Genomic DNA, 21,450 nt, shown 5'->3' on the forward strand with positions numbered 1-21,450 from the left:
CTCCTCCTCCTCCTCAGCACTGCTCCTCCCCCAGAGAGTCCGAGTTCTCTCCCAAGTGTATGGAGGCTGATGAGCCTCGCATGGGCCCACGCCCAGTTCCCGGTCCCGGTCCCGGTCCGGGCCCTCCGACCATGAGGCCGGCTCTGGTGCCGCCGGGGCCCGGGTAGACCTCCACGGTGCTGGAGATGGACTGCAGCGAGCGGTCCCTGAAGTAGTGGAAGGCCTCCTGGTCCAGGTAGCTGTGCTCCTCGCGGAGGCCCAACTCAAACAGCTTCCGCTTGTGGCGGAACTCGATGACCGTCTTGGTGTAGGAGTTGAGCGTGGTGACGGAGGCCGCCATGCAGCAGGTGAACGAGCCCCACGCCATGCTGCTCACACACACAGGAAACACTGCCTCTTACTCTGTAGCTCCCGCTTCATACATACAGACAAAACCAGAAATTAATCAATAAATAAATACAGACACAAAACATATAACATAATACATTAGAATAGAATAGAATAGAATAGAATAGAATAGAATAGAATAGAATAGAACACTCAATCAATCTCATGGGGAAATTCTTTCCATGCACAGTCTGAAAGTAGAGATGCTTCTCGTCCTTTATTCATAAATATTCTGAGCTGCTGCCACTCTGCTGCTCAGGCTGGATTATCATCCAGAACGTAGACAAGCTGAAGGTTCGGTTCAGTGAGGTGATAAATGGAGCCGCGGGGGTTTGTTTGTTTGACTTTTACACAAACTTAAGATAAATATACGCTCACTCGTCTGTCAAGTAGATTCCATCGTTTTTCCAGTCGTTTTTCCTTCAGCAGTGATGAAAGAATGAAGAGGAGGGTCTGCGTCGGCTCTGAGGGGAGAGTTCCCTCCTCCAGGACACAATGTTCCTCCCATGAGCTTTTCAATGAACTTTTGAAAGGGATTTTCAAGGACTTTTGTTCAGACAAAAGAGTCAAAATACGCCTGTGAAACTTTCAGAGTTTCAATCAGGATCAAGCAAGCGGCAACAAGATGGTCGTTGATCAGTGACGCTAAACAAACATGAGTCAAGATAGTTGATTATATGACTCGGATCAAGATCATCTTCCCGTTTTCAATTAGGTTAAAACAAGTTCAGTCACATGACCAGAAAAGGATCGACCCCTTCCATCGCAGAGGCAAAGACCAACAGTAGTCAAGTCAGACTCGTCCAATGAAAATCCTAAAGGTGCATGTTTACATCCCAGTGGTGATCGGAGCCGCTTTTCACGAAAGCTCCAATCCATCTCCATGGAAATGGGGAAAAACACAACTTTCTGGAAACACTCGGGAAATGCTGCTACAGTACCACAGCCGTCGTAACACCAGTGACACCAGTGACACCAGTGACACCATTAACACCAGTGACACCAGTGACACCAGTAACACCAGTGACACCATTAACACCAGTGACACCAGTAACACCATTAACACCAGTGACACCAGTGACACCAGTAACACCAGTGACACCATTAACACCAGTGACACCATTAACACCAGTGACACCAGTAACACCAGTGACACCAGTGACACCATTAACACCAGTGACACCAGTAAAAGCAGTAACACCAGTAACACCATTAACACCAGTGACACCATTAACACCAGTAACACCAGTAACACCAGTGACACCATTAACACCAGTGACACCATTAACACCAGTAACACCAGTAACACCATTAACACCAGTGACACCATTAACACCAGTAACACCATTAACACCAGTGACACCAGTAACACCAGTGACACCAGTAACACCATTAACACCAGTGACACCAGTAACACCAGTGACACCAGTAACACCATTAACACCAGTGACACCAGTAACACCAGTGACCCCAGTAACAACAGTAACACCAGTGACACCATTAACACCAGTGACACCAGTAACACCAGTGACACCAGTAACACCATTAACACCAGTGACACCAGTAACACCAGTGACACCAGTAACACCAGTGACACCAGTAACACCATTAACACCAGTGACACCAGTAACACCAGTGACCCCAGTAACAACAGTAACACCAGTGACACCAGTAACACCAGTAACACCATTAACACCAGTGACACCAGTAACACCAGTGACACCATTAACACCAGTGACACCAGTAACACCAGTGACCCCAGTAACAACAGTAACACCAGTGACACCAGTAACACCAGTGACACCAGTGACACCAGTAACACCATTAACACCAGTGACACCAGTAACACCAGTGACACCAGTAACACCATTAACACCAGTGACACCAGTAACACCAGTGACACCAGTGACCCCAGTCACAACAGTAAAACCAGTGACACCAGTAACACCATTAACACCAGTGACACCAGTGACACCAGTAACACCAGTGACACCAGTGACCCCAGTCACAACAGTAAAACCAGTGACACCAGTAACACCATTAACACCAGTGACACCAGTAATACTGTAACACCAGTGACACCAGTAACACTAGTGACACCAGTAACACCAGTAATACCAGTGACACCAGTAACACTAGTGACACCAGTAACACCAGTAATACCAGTGACACCAGTAACACTAGTGACACCAGTAACACCAGTAACACCAGTGACACCAGTAACACTAGTGACACCAGTAACACCAGTAATACCAGTGACACCAGTAGTACCAGTGACACCACAACATTTTGAAAATGATTTCTGTCTACACTGAAACAACAAACCTAAACTACCCAGTTGGATTGTTATTACAGTGACTGTCAAAATTAAAGCACCAAATCCCAGGAGAATAAGGACTGGGGGTCATAACACCATAGAGGAAACTTTGTTCTGAATGGCTCTACTGAGCATGTGCAGAACTATTTACTAGGGCCATACTGAGCATGTGCAGAAGTAGTTACTATGGCCATACTGAGCATGTGCAGAACTAGTTACTGTGGCCATACTGAGCATGTGCAGAACTAGTTACTATGGCCATACTGAGCATGTGCAAAACTAGTTACTATGGCCATACTGAGCATGTGCAGAACTAGTTACTATGGCTGTACTGAGCATGTGCAGAACTAGTTACTATGGCCATACTGAGCATGTGCAGAACTAGTTACTATGGCCCTACTGAGCATGTGCAGAACTAGTTACTATGGCTGTACTGAGCATGTGCAGAACTAGTTACTATGGCCATACTGAGCATGTGCAGAACTAGTTACTATGGCCATACTGAGCATCTGCAGAACTAGTTACTGCGGCTGTACTGAGCATGTGCAGAACGAGTTACTATGGCCATACTGAGCATGTGCAGAACTAGTTACTATGGCTGTACTGAGCATGTGCAGAACTAGCTACGATGGCCGTATTGAGCATGTGCAGAACTAGTTACTATGGCTGTACTGAACATGTGCAGAACTAGTTACCATGGCTGTACTGAGCATGTGCAGAACTAGTTACTATGGCCATACTGAGCATGTGCAGAACTAGTTACTATGGCCATACTGAGCATGTGCAGAACTAGTTACTATGGCCATACTGAGCATGTGCAGAACGAGTTACTATGGCCATACTGAGCATGTGCAGAACTAGTTACTATGGCCATACTGAGCATGTGCAGAACGAGTTACTATGGCCATACTGAGCATGTGCAGAACTAGTTACTATGGCCATACTGAGCATGTAACAGTGTTTCCCAGACAGTTTGTTTTTTCCGTCAGATGGATGGATGAGTGATCTACCAGTTTCATGAAAGAGGATGTAAATGTAACACGCTTCATGCTCATCAACAACCTTTAAAGACGACGAGGATAGTGAAGATAAAAAAGGACATGATACATTGATGAGATGAAGTGATGAAGCTGAGTGTGAGCAGTGGACTGACCAGAAGGACCAGCCGTAGTCCCAGCTGTGAGGTCTCCAGTCCTCTGGTCCCAGACTGACGGTGATCTGGAAGACCTGCGTGTACATCATGTGGGCCACCATGCCCAGAAGACCTGCGCGCGCACACACACACACACACACACACACACACACACACACACACACACACACACACACACACACACACACACACACACACACACACACACACACACACACACACACAGTAAATGAATAGGTAATAAATGTGTTGTTAATAAAGTGACTTGAGGTTCAGTTTTCCTCTTCACATTGTTCAGATGCTTGTTTGACCTTCAGGAAAATCAACAACAGATTATCAGATGTGATCATTTACGGAGAATCTCCTCATCACTCCATCACCTTATCACTCCTTCGCTTCATCACCTCATCACTCCTTCGCCTCATCACTCCATCACCTCATCATTCCATCACTACGCATCCAATTATCCAATTATCATTAGTAGTCATCAGGCACAATCAGGTGATCTCATGATGTGTGTGTGTGTGTGTGTGTGTGTGTGTGTGTGTGTGTGTGTGTGTGTGTGTGTGTGTGTGTGTGTGTGTGTGTGTGTGTGTGTGTGTGTGTGTGTGTGTGTGTGTGTGTGTGTGTGTGTGTGTTTCTAATTAGACTCTCTGTGTTGAGCTCCAACTGTGAAATAAACTGTATTGCTGCTGCGTCGACATGAGCTGCATGTAATGAAACGAGACTAGAACTTCAACAAAGTTTTTCCAAACCGCCCAAAACTGGCCTCAAAGTTGGAAACTAAACAAATAAATGAAACATTCACTTAAAACCACATTAAAGACAGCCTGAACCATGAATGAAGCCCTGCTTACACCAAGTGAAAATGCATGGTTTTTGTTTCAGGAAAGCTTTGCTTTTACACAGCAACATTTTCAAAAGGACGTCTGTTCACATAGAAACGACATGAACATTTAAAAGAATGATGTCGTGAGCATGTCAGGCCAGTAGGCAGTGCTGTTGTATGTTTGTGTAATGAAACACACACACAGCAGAGAATAATACCCTATAAACAATAACAATGGGGGAAAACCAAGGAGGCAACGAGAAGGAAACAAGGAGGCAACAATGAGTAGGCAACAACGAGGAAATGAGGAGGAAGTGAGGAGGAAATGTGGAGGATTGGAAAAGTAAATGAGGAGGAATTGAGGAGGAAACAAGGTAGAAATGAGGAGGAAACAAGGAGGAAATGAGGAGGATTGGAAAAGGAAACGAGGAGGCAATGAGGAGGAAATGAAGAGGCAACAACGAGGAAATGAGGAGGAAACGAGGAGGAAATGAGGAGTAAAATATGGAGGCAACAATGAGGAAATGAGGAGGAAACGAGAAGGAAATGAGGAGTAAAATATGGAGGCAACAACGAGGAAATGAGGAGGAAAGGAGGAGGAAATGAGGAAATATGGAGGATTGGAAAAGGAAATGAGGGCGAAACGAGGAGGAAATGAGGAGGAAACAAGGAAAAAACAAGGAGGAAACAAGGAGGAAATGAAGAGGATTGGAAAAGGAAACTAGGAGGAAATGAGGAAGAAACAAGGTAGAAAAGAGGAGGAAATGTAGAGAAAATGTAGAGGATTGGAAAAGGAAATGAGGAGGAATTGAGGAGGAAACAAGGAGGAAACTAGGAGGAAATGAGGAGGATTGGAAAAGGAAACAAGGAGGAAACAAGGAGGAAAGGAGCAGGTGAGCAGTAGAGGCAGCGTGCAGAGCTGCAGAATCAGCTTCTTGTGTAAGAGGTTTAAGAGGAGTTGGAGAAAAGTCAGTGGCAGGGATTCAGCCAAAGCTTCCAGGGGATAACCTCTGACTCTCAACCACCTCATAAATCTGCACCAGACTCTCCTCAACTCTCAAATCTCTCCTGTAACGTTCTCAAGTGAACAAAAACAAACCCTTCTGGCTCCTCCGCACACCCAACAGCTGATTGTTAACATTGACACTGCAGTGACTGAACTGGCAGGACCAACTGATGACCCCCAAACTGAAACCAGTCCAATGTCAGTCTGGAACCATTCGTAGACTGCTTCAGATCTGAAACTTTCTTAAAATACAACTTAAAACTATCCTCATACATAGACTTACAGCTCCAGATCTGTAATAGAACCATGTGGTGGACTGACTGAAACCTAAACACAAAACCAATCTGCCTGGAAGATTCAACAACAGGCCTGTACCGAATGAAAGTCCCTTGCAGACCTTTTGAAGCCATAAGAACAAGAAGAAAAAGCTTTTTCTACAAGACTGTTCCTACTTTTATAAGAAGCTGCCAAGCTCACAGGCCACGCCCCTTCACAGCAGGCCACGCCCCTCACAACTTCATTTCTCTGAACTGTTTCAGTAATAACAGAGAGTTTCTGCCATGTTGGTCCGGTTTTAACTGTAGGAGCAGCTTTGAGTGATGCGTTCAGGTGCATCACCTCACTCCGCCCTCCGACATTTAAAGGAGCTGAGTCGATGTTACAAGCTAAATATGATTAAAATATGACTGATAGTGATTAGAGAGCTGGGACGTGCATGCGCAGCACACGGCAGAGCAGAAGTTCCAGCAGTGCCGCTCCTACACTTTTCAGCAGCACGGTTGGAAATGTCCAACTGAATCTCTTATTCCAGGAGCTGGACGAAGGAAGTGACATCATCTTGTTCAGCAGGACTCCACACGGTCCAACTTCCTTCTGGCTCTTAAGGAGTATGAATCGGCCTTAACACGAGTCAGAAGCGAGCCTGGAATCCTTCCACAGCGAGCCTAGAATGGATTCCAGGTCCGGGTCTTACCGGAGAGCACGGTGAAGACGGCGGCGAAGGCGTTGAGTTTGAGACCGTCGATGACGTTGCTGGAGTGGAAGAGCTCCAGACACATGAGGCTGAATCCTACAACCAGCAGCAGGATGTAGAGAACCTCCGAGACCACTGACAGCCACAGCACGCCTGCACACACACACACACACACACACACACACACACACACACACACACACACACACACACACACACACACACACACACACACACACAATGAACACAGTGTAGTTTTCATGTAGGTCCACTAGTCAGGTGGCGGTTTTTTCTCCTTCTTATGGAACGAGGACGTTTCCTCCTGTTTGTTGGTTTTGGATTGAAAGCAGAACGTGTGGAGACGTAGATGAATGGATGAATTGATGAATGGATGAATGGATGAATGGATGAATGGACACGTGGTGGAGGTGACAGAGGAGCAGCTGTGTCTGAAACCCACAGTGAGTGTGTGAGGGACGCGAGGAGCAGATTAACATTTGGTACCCTTGCAGGAGGAGTAAGGTCAGCGCTCTGCTTCCAGATGGCGTTAACACCGCCAGCCTTCACAGACAGGCCACGCCCACTCAGTGCTACATCTCCCCCTTTAATCACAATAATACTGCCGGGACACTGAGTGTCGAAGGTTTGCTCATTACTCATAAAGACTTTGTAATCAGAGAGAAACTGTCAGTGTGAAGCAGCTTGTTACTCCATTACTTTCATCATTACTTTGTTCTAAAGAGTCTCTAAAGAGCATCTTCCTCCCACCGACTGCAGCACTGTCTACAGAAGTGATCTATATGAAACACTTTACCAGATGACGAGTTACTTTAGGAACAGATGAGGGGCTCGTCACTGAATGTTTGATGGGTTTGGAGGAAGCTGAGACAGTTTTGTCAAATTTGCTGGATTCGGTGTGTAAATGAGGACGTGAACGTCGGGCAGACTGCTGACCTCCATTCAGCTCCGATAACTTCCATCAATCAAAAGTGACGACTTCCAGGAAAAGACTGCGCTGGGTTCCAATCAATTAACAGCTGTCACATTAACTTTACCGCCTCTTCTATCAGTTTAACGGGATCCTGGAAACGGGGGAAGTGAATCCGCCTCTCGAACATCTGCAGGTGTGAAGAAGTAGAGATGCATCGACAGCGCTTTTTAAAAGGATGAGTACAAGTATGAGTACTAACCTATAGCCACTTGCAGATAAAGTACTTTTTAAATGCCATTCGGCCTAATTTATAGTGGAGTTCCAGCCGACAGTACGCACAGTGCAGAGCATGGACCCGTCAACACACAGTAGACTGAAGCTGGAGGGATAGAGCCTGCTGATAAAGATTATATCAGTCAGAACGTTTACACGTACACAGGTTTTTACAAAAATGGATATTCTCCCCCTACATTTACAAATAAATCTCTGTGCATTATCGGACCTGATACCCACTACTGGGATCGGTGCATCCCAGTCAAAAGTTACAATTATTGTTGTCTCTTTCTTGTGGAGGCTGAGCTTCTCACACTGAAAACAAGCTAGTTGCTCCTGATTAGCAAACAACTAGCTGACGAGTCTGTCGGCTGGTCGGTGGTGAGACGTTGAGGAAACAGCAGCTGATTGGGTTTAAAGGACCGGTATTGTACTAAATGGACTTTTCTGGTCTTTAAACATGATAAAAGTGCTATTTGGGGTTCATCTACATCCCCAAAGTGTTTTTTCATTGATTCCCTCCAGCTTGAGTTCACAGTGATCTTTCTCTGTTCTACCTGGTGGGGGAGCTCAACACCTTGATTCTATTTGATGACGTCTAGGGCTAGAGAAGCCCCGCCTCCAGGAAGATTGACATGAGGAGAAACCAAAACAAGACACGCCCACCAATGTGCCAAGGAGCCTCTTCTCTGCTCTCTCAGTCTCTGCTGCTTCACATTGAACTGCTGTTTTTGTTGTTCCACATCTGTTTTCACCTTCATGTCCACTGGACAAAATGTGTTTTCACCTTCATGTCCACTGGACAAAATGTGTTTTCACCTTCATGTCCACTGGAGAAAATGTGTTTTCACCATCATGTCCACTGGAGAAAATGTGTTTTCACCTTCATGTCCACTGGAGAAAATGTGTTTTCACCTTCATGTCCACTGGAGAAAATGTGTTTTCACCTTCATGTCCACTGGAGAAAATGTGTTTTCACCTTCATGTCCACTGGAGAAAATGTGTTTTCACCTTCATGTCCACTGGAGAAAATGTGTTTTCACCTTCATGTCCACTGGAGAAAATGTGTTTTCACCATCATGTCCACTGGAGAAAATGTGTTTTCACCTTCATGTCCACTGGAGAAAATGTGTTTTCACCATCATGTCCACTGGAGAAAATGTGTTTTCACCATCATGTCCACTGGAGAAAATGTGTTTTCACCTTCATGTCCACTGGAGAAAATGTGTTTTCACATCATGTCCACTGGAGAAAATGTGTTTTCACATCATGTCCACTGGAGAAAATGTGTTTTCACCATCATGTCCACTGGAGAAAATGTGTTTTCACCATCATGTCCACTGGAGAAAATGTGTTTTCACCATCATGTCCACTGGAGAAAATGTGTTTTCACCATCATGTCCACTGGAGAAAATGTGTTTTCACCATCATGTCCACTGGAGAAAATGTGTTTTCACCATCATGTCCACTGGAGAAAATGTGTTTTCACCTTCATGTCCACTGGAGAAAATGTGTTTTCACCTTCATGTCCACTGGAGAAAATGTGTTTTCACCTTCATGTCCACTGGAGAAAATGTGTTTTCACCATCATGTCCACTGGAGAAAATGTGTTTTCACCTTCATGTCCACTGGAGAAAATGTGTTTTCACCATCATGTCCACTGGAGAAAATGTGTTTTCACCATCATGTCCACTGGAGAAAATGTGTTTTCACCTTCATGTCCACTGGAGAAAATGTGTTTTCACATCATGTCCACTGGAGAAAATGTGTTTTCACATCATGTCCACTGGAGAAAATGTGTTTTCACCATCATGTCCACTGGAGAAAATGTGTTTTCACCATCATGTCCACTGGAGAAAATGTGTTTTCACCATCATGTCCACTGGAGAAAATGTGTTTTCACCATCATGTCCACTGGAGAAAATGTGTTTTCACCATCATGTCCACTGGAGAAAATGTGTTTTCACCTTCATGTCCACTGGAGAAAATGTGTTTTCACCTTCATGTCCACTGGAGAAAATGTGTTTTCACCTTCATGTCCACTGGAGAAAATGTGTTTTCACCATCATGTCCACTGGAGAAAATGTGTTTTCACCTTCATGTCCACTGGAGAAAATGTGTTTTCACCTTCATGTCCACTGGAGAAAATGTGTTTTCACCTTCATGTCCACTGGAGAAAATGTGTTTTCACCTTCATGTCCACTGGAGAAAATGTGTTTTCACCTTCATGTCCACTGGAGAAAATGTGTTTTCACCTTCATGTCCACTGGAGAAAATGTGTTTTCACCTTCATGTCCACTGGAGAAAATGTGTTTTCACCTTCATGTCCACTGGAGAAAATGTGTTTTCACCTTCATGTCCACTGGAGAAAATGTGTTTTCACCTTCATGTCCACTGGAGAAAATGTGTTTTCACCTTCATGTCCACTGGAGAAAATGTGTTTTCACCTTCATGTCCACTGGAGAAAATGTGTTTTCAGGTACCAGTATGGTTCCACACTATTTGTCTTCTGGAAGAAGAAGCACAGCGGAGAATGTGGCTGGACTTTTTCTTATTTTCCACAAACAATGTTTGTTTGTGAGCGACTCTTCACCAAAGAAGCTTCCAGAACTACGGTACTTTGAAACTGGACTTCCTCAGAAGCTCATTTTGAAACCTGCTGCTATTCCCATTAACATTACTACAACTACCAGGTGAGCTGCTGGCTACGTCACCCAGGGGGTGGAGGAGGCGGCTGTGGGCTGGGCTGCAGTCTCCGTGAGGGTGGAGGAGGTGGAGGAGCTGAGAACCAGCCGGTTCATGAGAGGTGACGTCAGCTCAATACAAGAAATACTAGAATTTTACTAGTTGTGAGTGTTTATACTGTGGCCCAATCCCAATTCTATTTATACCCCTACACCTACCCCTTAGCCCTCCACCTCCAACATGATGCTCTGGACTTATGAGCATCACCCTATGCTCATGTGATCCCACATGAGCATAGGGTGGACTGTGAAACGTGAAATATAGACATATATGGGTTCTCTAATAAGAGCTGCACACAGAGTGGTGGAGAAAACTGCTCCATAATGACTGGACATCCATCAGCCATCCATCATCTATCCCATCATCCATCCATCCATCCATCCATCCATCCATCCATCCATCCATCCGTCAATAAACTGTGAACAATGTATGGTTTTCTATCATCCCAATCGTTATACAGAAAAGGCGAATTTGAAAATCAATTAGAGGTCCAGACCCAAAAAGGAAATCATGGTAAAACCCACTGCATGGAGTCAATGTGTGGGAATTTCTTACCTCATAAGATCACCAGGTACCATTTAGTTGGTGCGGTTCCCTCCTCACGCGGAGAACCATTTATGTTTTGGTTGGCTCTCGATAATGATTAATAATTATCAAAGATAGTTATTAATAATGTTATTGAAATTTAATCTGATGTGTATCAGAACCTCGGAGCTCCACCTGTCTTAACAGGAAATGATAGCCAATTCAGTTCTATCAGTCTCATAAGATATACTAAACAGTTCATCAAGAATTTGAATTAATAGTTAAATTAATTAGAATTACCAGAATTAACAGTACGCATGATTCCAAAAATTATATTTATTTACAATGAAAACAAATAAACACAGATTCTAACTACCTATATACAGCTTGGTGTGTGTGTGTGTGTGTGTGTGTGTGTGTGTGTGTGTGTGTGTGTGTGTGTGTGTGTGTGTGTGTGTGTGTGTGTGTGTGTGTGTGTGTGTGTGTGTGTGTGTGTGTGTGTGTGTGTGTGTGTTTGTGTGTGTGTGTGTGTGTGTGTGTGTGTGGAGAGAGAGAGAGAGAGAGAGAGGTGGAGGGAGTGTGTGAGAGACGTGTGATGGAACTACAAAACAAGATGGCGGATCACAAGAAACTACATTCAAATGGAGGTTATCAGAGAACAGGAAGTCTGTCCTGGATCTCCACCATGTGCTGGAGAACAATGGAACATGGAAGCTAGTCTTTAGCGTCTGCTTCCTGTATGTCTCTGCTAAAGGACCATTTCTAGAATGAGTTGATGTGAATGAGACTTGTTTTGGCCCCTGGTTGCAGGCCTCTGGTGTAGCTGTATGCTAACACTGGGTGAGCTGCCTCCAACAACCCTTCTCCATTGAAGAACAGGAGCAAAAGCCTTTTGTGAGAGGAACTGCTCGGACGCAGCTCCTTCCTGGTGTTCACGGGGCAAGACTCGCTTGACGAGTCTCTTCCACAGGCTTTTGGTGAAGGTTGAGGATTTGAAGTTGTGAAATCCTGAGAGCTTCAACCAATCAGTGACTGGCTGAGTGCATGGGGGAAGAGTCTTTTCAGCAGAAAGTGGAGGAGGATTTGCACGGGCCTGCAGTGGCAAAAGGTTCCCCCCCACTGGGTGTGATGGTCAGTCACATTCCTGGGTCTGAATTCATATGTCATGACTGTGTATCATGACAAATGAAAATTCTGTTTCCCCAGAAATGAACAAACTTTCTGTAGTCTTATGAGATCCCTACAAGTGACACTGGAAACCATTGTCTGTGACACTGACCACTCCAATAAATCGATATATCATCTATGAACCTGGAATGTGATTACAGTGAATTCACCTCGTTTTGTTAACAGTGTTTGTAAGACGGTGAATCAACAGGAGAATTTCATTTTAAACCTCAGCTGTCCTCGAGCCAGAATTAAAAGTAATCCCATTACTTCTTCGTCTGAGGTCAAACAGTGGGAGAGAGCAGGAACAGAGACGTCTCCCTCTCTATGATTTCTTATTTTCTCCACAGTTCTCCCTCAACCCAGTGAACAGGTGGAGAGCGGCGGGGAGCATCTAATGACGGCCATTACTCACCTCTCTCCGAGGCTGGGGCCAGATCAATGAAGCTCCGACACTTCTCACCTGAGAGGAGTGGGGGAGGAGGAGGAGGAGGAGGAAGAGGGGGAGGGGGAGGAGGAGGAGGAGGAGGAGGTGAGAATGAATTCAGAAAAAGAGAGATAAAGGACAAAATGATCATTAGAGTGATTTGATCTCAGAGTTACGACCTGTTTGTCTTTATATTCACCGACTCTGAACCACTGAACCGCTTAGTTTGGTTTAATACACTCAGTGGAAAACATCGTCTGTCAACACACCTGCAACCATCGTCTGTCAACACTCCTGGAACCATCGTCTGTCAACACACCTGGAACCATCGTCTGTCAACACTCCTGGAACCATCGTCTGTCAACACTCCTGGAACCATCGTCTGTCAACACTCCTGCAACCATCGTCTGTCAACACTCCTGGAACCATCGTCTGTCAACACTCCTGGAACCATCGTCTGTCAACACTCCTGGAACCATCGTCTGTCAACACTCCTGCAACCATCGTCTGTCAACACACCTGGAACCATCGTCTGTCAACACTCCTGCAACCATCGTCTGTCAACACTCCTGCAACCATCGTCTGTCAACACTCCTGGAACCATCGTCTGTCAACACTCCTGCAACCATCGTCTGTCAACACTCCTGGAACCATCGTCTGTCAACACTCCTGCAACCATCGTCTGTCAACACTCCTGGAACCATCGTCTGTCAACACTCCTGGAACCATCGTCTGTCAACACACCTGGAACCATCGTCTGTCAACACTCCTGGAACCATCGTCTGTCAACACACCTGGAACCATCGTCTGTCAACACACCTGGAACCATCGTATGTCAACACACCTGGAACCATCGTCTGTCAACACTCCTGCAACCATCGTCTGTCAACACACCTGCAACCATCGTCTGTCAACACACCTGGAATCATCGTCTGTCAACACACCTGGAACCATCGTCTGTCAACACTCCTGCAACCATCGTCTGTCAACACTCCTGGAACCATCGTCTGTCAACACACCTGGAACCATCGTCTGTCAACACTCCTGGAACCATCGTCTGTCAACACTCCTGGAACCATCGTCTGTCAACACTCCTGGAACCATCGTCTGTCAACACTCCTGGAACCATCGTCTGTCAACACACCTGGAACCATCGTCTGTCAACACACCTGGAACCATCGTCTGTCAACACTCCTGGAACCATCGTCTGTCAACACACCTGGAACCATCGTCTGTCAACACTCCTGGAACCATCGTCTGTCAACACTCCTGCAACCATCGTCTGTCAACACACCTGGAACCATCGTCTGTCAACACTCCTGCAACCATCGTCTGTCAACACACCTGCAACCATCGTCTGTCAACACTCCTGCAACCATCGTCTGTCAACACTCCTGGAACCATCGTCTGTCAACACTCCTGGAACCATCGTCTGTCAACACTCCTGGAACCATCGTCTGTCAACACACCTGGAACCATCGTCTGTCAACACTCCTGGAACCATCGTCTGTCAACACACCTGGAACCATCGTCTGTCAACACTCCTGGAACCATCGTCTGTCAACACTCCTGGAACCATCGTCTGTCAACACTCCTGGAACCATCGTCTGTCAACACTCCTGGAACCATCGTCTGTCAACACTCCTGCAACCATCGTCTGTCAACACACCTGCAACCATCGTCTGTCAACACTCCTGGAACCATCGTCTGTCAACACACCTGGAACCATCGTCTGTCAACACACCTGCAACCATCGTCTGTCAACACTCCTGGAACCATCGTCTGTCAACACACCTGGAACCATCGTCTGTCAACACTCCTGCAACCATCGTCTGTCAACACTCCTGGAACCATCGTCTGTCAACACACCTGGAACCATCGTCTGTCAACACTCCTGCAACCATCGTCTGTCAACACTCCTGGAACCATCGTCTGTCAACACTCCTGGAACCATCGTCTGTCAACACACCTGCAACCATCGTCTGTCAACACTCCTGGAACCATCGTCTGTCAACACACCTGGAACCATCGTCTGTCAACACTCCTGCAACCATCGTCTGTCAACACTCCTGGAACCATCGTCTGTCAACACTCCTGCAACCATCGTCTGTCAACACACCTGCAACCATCGTCTGTCAACACTCCTGGAACCATCGTCTGTCAACACACCTGGAACCATCGTCTGTCAACACTCCTGCAACCATCGTCTGTCAACACTCCTGCAACCATCGTCTGTCAACACTCCTGCAACCATCGTCTGTCAACACTCCTGCAACCATCATCTGTCAACACTCCTGGAACCATCGTCTGTCAACACACCTGGAACCATCGTCTGTCAACACTCCTGCAACCATCGTCTGTCAACACTCCTGCAACCATCGTCTGTCAACACTCCTGCAACCATCGTCTGTCAACACTCCTGCAACCATCATCTGTCAACACTCCTGCAACCATCGTCTGCAGATGCTTGTACAACCAACCCTGCAAAGAGTTTCCACACGTTCACACTGACTGGATGTTGTTAAGCGCCTGTTAATTCTAGTTTAATTCTAGTTTAATTGTAGTTTAATTCTAGTTTAATTCTAGTTTAATTCTAGTTTAATTCTAAATTAATTCTAGTTTAAGTCTAGTTTAATTCTACTTTAATTCAAATTTCATTCTAGTTTAATTATAGTTTAGAAATATCTTTACACTACTTTGAAGGGATTCCGTTTTTGAAGGATTTGGGTTGGACTAGTTGTAAAAAGGTTCCTGAGAAGTTTTCGAGTGGTCATTAAGTCTTCAACTGGTTTTGACCACCAAGTTTTGGACTATTTCTGAAAAAAAAACATTTGAGTTTGGGGAGTTTTCCTTTAGATGCTTCTTCTATGAATAAATTACAGATGAGAAAGTGTTCTACTCTCTTCTCTCAATATTTAGAATTCAAGAAACCACACAGCCATTATTTCTTGGTCACACTGAAAGAGGAGAAAGACATTCTTCAACAGAGGGCTCCTATTCACCTTCATTTATCGGAGGCCACACAGATGATTTATATGATTTATAATAATGGAGGTTTACTTCTTGCATTAGTCACAGTTTATCCACAGTCACACCTGCAGACTACAGATGGTTATTTTTCCTGGTGTGCAGCCAGAGGATGCTGGAGTGGCTGAAGGTTTGTTTGATTTCTCTTCCCTCGGAGCTCAGCAGCAGCAATAAGTCACAAACTATCGAGTGACAGGAGGCTCCGCCCACAACCAGTACGTCAGAGCAGCACTGAGCACTAGGCCACTACTACACTGTCACTACACCGTCACTACACCGTCACTACACCATCACTACACCGTCGCTACACCACCACTACACCATCACTACACTGTCCCTACACTGTCCCTACACCATCACAAGACGATCACTACATCATCAATACATCATCACTACACCATCACTACACCGTCACTACCTGTCACTACACCGTCGCTACACCACCACTACACCATCACTACACTGTCCCTACACTGTCACTACACCATCACAAGACGATCACTACATCATCACTACACCATCACTACACCGTCACTACCTGTCACTACACCGTCGCTACACCATCACTACACTGTCCCTACACTGTCACTACACCGTCACTATACCGTCACTACACCGTCACTACATCATCATTACACCATCACTACACCATCACTACATCATCACTACACCGTCACTACACCGTCACTACACCGTCACTACACCATCACTACACCGTCACTACCTGTCACTATACCGTCACTACACCGTCACTACACCGTCGTTACACCGTCACTACATCATCATTACACCATCACTACACCATCACTACATCATCACTACACTGTCTCTACACCATCACTACACCATTACTACATCATCACTACACTGTCTCTACACCATCACTACACCATCACTACACCATCACTACATCATCACTACATCATCACTACACCATCACTACATCATCACTACACTGTCTCTACACCATCACTACACCATCACTACACCATCACTACATCATCACTACATCATCACTACACCATCACTACATCATCACTGCACTGTCTCTACATCATCACTACACCCTCACTACATCATCACTACACTGTCTCTACACCATCACTACACCATAACAACACCATCACTACATCATAACAACACCATCACTGCATCATCACTACATCATCACTACATCATCACTACATCATCATTACACTGTCTCTACACCATCACTACACCATCAGATCCACATGCTGCACAAGGTGTCTTTATTTTAGACTGACAAAATGTCTTTCTGCCACTGAATATTATGTTTTTGTCCATATTTCGATGAGAGACTGACGACATGTCAGCAAGGGGACGACCACCGTTTGGTTTTTTTCCACTTAAAGCACTGCTCAGTCTGATGTTTCTCCATGTGGACATTTATGAATGTCATTATCGGGGATCATGAGAAACTTCAGTCCAGATTCCTGGAGGAATTGATTTGGTTTTCGTCTGGACAACAACGCTTCATCGTTTACCTGAAAGTGCAGAAAGCTGCAGGTGGAGGCGGCTGAGTCACAACTGATTGGTTGTTTGGACGAAATGTTTCCTGACGGCGGCTGATTAACATGAATGCGAAATGTAATTAAAGAACGAGCCACACACACACACACACACACACACACACACACACACACACACACACACACACACACACACACACACACACACACACACACACACACACACACACACACACAGTTCCTGGAGTGTCAGCCACTAATAAAACAGATTTATTGTAAAGAGACTTCAGGTGGATTGAAACATCTTTTCTCCTATTTGTAGGATGTGATTCTAACATTGCTGAGCTGCGACTTAATAAAAGCAGCCGAGAACCAAGTTTCCCTTGAAACAGCCTGAAACTGGACTCAATCTCAAAAAATTAACTTAAATGAGTCATATGATGCAAAATTGACTTTTTAAAGGTTTTCCTCTTCCCAAGATGGGCATGTGTGGGCGGAGCCAGTCCAGCTCACACAGACACAGCAGATTTTGAATGCAGCTCCTAGGATCCAATATTCTAATGGAGGAGAATCAAGGAGGAGCTGGAAACTTTGAATACGAGGTTTCTGGACTGACCAGAGCAGGAGGAGGAGGTGAAGAAGGAGGAGAGGAGAACTTTAACACTGGAAGAACACAGAGATTCTAGTGGACAGACCACCAAGTTGGATTGTTATTACAGTGACTGTCAAAATAAAACCACCAAGTTGAATTGTTACCGAGCCCCCGAAAGGACATGGAGAAAAAAAAAGGAAGAGGGAAAAAAAAAAAAACTATCTCAGGATCTCGCAAAACTATATTATTATATATGCTCATTGTGTATGTGATCCCCTAAGTTTGTCCTTTCAGAGACACCGTACCCCCCACTGTTGTTGGGAGAAGCTAAAGCTAATGGAGGACGCCCACCCATACGAGAGTTTTATTGAGTTTTATTTTGAAATCGTCCTAAAACATAAAGACATTCAAGCAGTGCTTAGCGAAAGGACATGCTTTTGTGAGATCTCGCAAAAGTTATTGTGAGATCCCGAGATATATTTATTTCCTCTTCCTTTTTTCTTTCCTCCATGTCCCTTCGGGGGGCTCCAGAGATTGTTATTACGGTGACTGTCAAAATAAAACCACCAAGTTGGATTGTTATTACAGTGACTGTCAAAATAAATCCACCAAGTTGGATTATTATTACAGTGACTGCCAAAATAAAACCACCAAGATTCATTCATTCATTACGGAGTAAACTGGGCCTCAGTTGATGGGAAGTGTGGTTGAATTAAAGTGAAACACAAAATGAATTCTGCAGATAAACCCTCAGTTTCACGTGTCGTCTACTCGTCGCCGTCTAAACCTTAAAAAAGGCAAATAAATGTGGATGAAAAGTGTGCAAACAGTGTGAGAAAAAACGGAAGTTAAACTGCTGCGGAGCTTCAGTTCTCATTAGGCTGAGCTCCTTAGCCGCCTCCCTGCCAGCTTGCTGTGATGTAACGAGGGCAGTAAAGCCTCCAGCCCGTCCTGACACCACTTCTCCTTAGAGGAACCTTTTCCCTCCGCTGTGTCTGCAGGCTCTGCACCCAAAACTGTTCCTCTTCAAACTAATGAGGGACAATAAAATCCTGCTCTCATTCAGTGCAACGCTTTTCTCACATTTCATTGGATTTCATTAACTTTACGAGGCGGCGGAACACTTCCTGTCAACTCGGCCTGCTTTGAGGTCTTCCTGCTCAAGTGAAGGAAAGAAATTAATTAAGGAAGAAATAGTTTTGCTGTTCATCTTGTTATCGTCTCATAATAACCAAAGAGTATCTCCTATTTGCAGTTGATTTATGGATTTAACTTAGAAATATTCATATAAAACTTTTCACAGAAAATAGCCTTTATAGTGAAGATGACATTGCATTGTATATAATAATAATCTATAAAAGAGACTAAAGCCCATTTAGAGAAGTTTCAAACTAAGAATTGTGAAAAATGTGTTGGCTGCAAGAGTCATCATGTTTCAGGTGTGTCAGTCATCAGGTGTGTCAGTCGTCAGGTGTATCAGTCATCAGGTGTGTCAGTCGTCAGGTGTGTCAGTCGTCAGGTGTATCAGTCATCAGGTGTGTCAGTCATCAGGTGTGTCAGTCATCAGGTGTATCAGTCATCAGGTGTGTCAGTCGTCAGGTGTGTCAGTCGTCAGGTGTGTCAGTCATCAGGTGTATCAGTCGTCAGGTGTGTCAGTCATCAGATGTGTCAGTCATCAGGTGTGTCAGTCATCAGGTGTATCAGTCGTCAGGTGTGTCAGTCATCAGGTGTGTCAGTCGTCAGGTGTGTCAGTCATCAGGTGTATCAGTCGTCAGGTGTGTCAGTCATCAGGTGTGTCAGTCTTCAGGTGTGTCAGTCATCAGGTGTATCAGTCATCAGGTGTATCAGTCGTCAGGTGTGTCAGTCGTCAGATGTGTCGGTCGTCAGGTGTATCAGTCGTCAGGTTTCAGGTGTATCAGTCATCAGGTGTATCAGTCATCAGGTGTATCAGTCGTCAGGTGTGTCAGTCATCAGGTGTATCAGTCATCAGGTGTATCAGTCGTCAGGTGTGTCAGTCGTCAGGTGTGTCGGTCGTCAGGTGTGTCAGTCGTCAGGTGTAGGTCGTCAGGTGTATCAGTCGTCAGGTGTGTCAGTCATCAGGTGTATCAGTCGTCAGGTGTGTCAGTCATCAGGTGTGTCAATCATCAGGTGTGTCAGTCGTCAGGTGTCAGTCATCAGGTGTATCAGTCGTCAGGTGTGTCAGTCATCAGGTGTGTCAGTCGTCAGGTGTGTCAGTCATCAGGTGTGTCAGTCGTCAGGTGTATCAGTCATCAGGTGTGTCAGTCATCAGGTGTATCAGTCATCAGGTGTATCAGTCGTCAGGTGTATCAGTCGTCAGGTGTGTCAGTCATCAGGTGTATCAGTCGTCAGGTGTGTCAGTCATCAGGTGTGTCAGTCGTCAGGTGTGTCAGTCGTCAGGTGTATCAGTCGTCAGGTGTGTCAGTCATCAGGTGTGTCAGTCGTCAGGTGTGTCAGTCATCAGGTGTGTCAGTCATCAGGTGTATCAGTCGTCAGGTGTGTCAGTCATCAGGTGTGTCAGTCGTCAGGTGTGTCAGTCATCAGGTGTATCAGTCATCAGGTGTGTCAGTCGTCAGGTGTGTCAGTCGTCAGGTGTGTCAGTCATCAGGTGTATCAGTCGTCAGGTGTGTCAGTCGTCAGGTGTGTCAGTCATCAGGTGTATCAGTCGTCAGGTTTCAGGTGTATCAGTCATCAGGTGTATCAGTCGTCAGGTTTCAGGTGTATCAGTCATCAGGTGTATCAGTCGTCAGGTTTCAGGTGTATCAGTCGTCAGGTGTATCGGTCGTCAGGTGTGTCGGTCGTCAGGTGTGTCGGTCGTCAGGTGTGCCGGTCGTCAGGTGTAGGTCGTCAGGTGTGTCGGTCGTCAGGTGTGTCGGTCGTCAGGTGTGCCGGTCGTCAGGTGTGCCGGTCGTCAGGTGTAGGTCGTCAGGTGTGTCGGTCGTCAGGTGTGTCGGTCGTCAGGTGTGCCGGTCGTCAGGTGTGCCGGTCGTCAGGTGTGCCAGGTGAGCGTTGTGGCCGTCTAGCGCACTCACCTGCCTCGTGGATGTTCTCCTCGCAGGAGTACCAGATGCCGGTTGTGGAAGCGGCGGAACAGGAAGCGGTCATCGCCGGTCTCCCAGCTGTAGTGCACCTTGCTCTGGTCCGTCTCGTTGACGCCGTAGTCAATGCAGTTGTGGTGCCGCTGCTTGCTGCAGGTGGGTTTAGGGACCCGCTGCGTCCCTTCACACCAGTAGGTGGTGATGAAGGCCGTGGTGGAGAAGAACAGCGCCACCAGGTTCAGAGCCACCGACAGCAGGGCTCGACACTTCCTCGTGGTCTTCATCATTCCAGAGAACGTTCATCCAGGAGGAGGAGGAGGAGGAGGAGGAGGAGGAGGTGAAAAGGAAGAGGAGGAGGAAGAGGAGGAGATGAAGAGGAGGAGGAAGAGGAGATGAAGAGGAGGAGGAGATGAAGAGGAGGTGAAGAGGAGGAGGAGGAGGAAGAGGAGGGGGAAGGGGAAGAGGAGGAGGAGGAGATGAAGAGGAGGAGGAGGAGGAGGAAGAGGAGGTGAAGAGGAGGAGGAGGAGGAAGAGGAAGAGGAGGAGATGAAG

General features: G+C 45.9%; 1 protein-coding gene across 1 annotated transcript; it reads right to left on the minus strand.

Annotated features, from left to right (window-relative positions):
* Positions 1–13: 13 nt before the first annotated feature.
* gsg1l (gsg1-like) lies at positions 14–21,182 on the minus strand (the record flags this gene model as incomplete). The annotated part of the gene is given in 6 exon segments (XM_080510978.1): positions 14–368; positions 3,858–3,969; positions 6,666–6,818; positions 12,722–12,769; positions 20,893–20,935; positions 20,937–21,182. Coding segments are annotated over 6 exon segments (957 nt in total).
* Positions 21,183–21,450: the final 268 nt, after the last annotated feature.

Source organism: Blennius ocellaris (assembly GCF_963422515.1).
Source record: "Blennius ocellaris genome assembly, chromosome: 16".
Classification (NCBI taxonomy): domain Eukaryota; kingdom Metazoa; phylum Chordata; class Actinopteri; order Blenniiformes; family Blenniidae; genus Blennius; species Blennius ocellaris.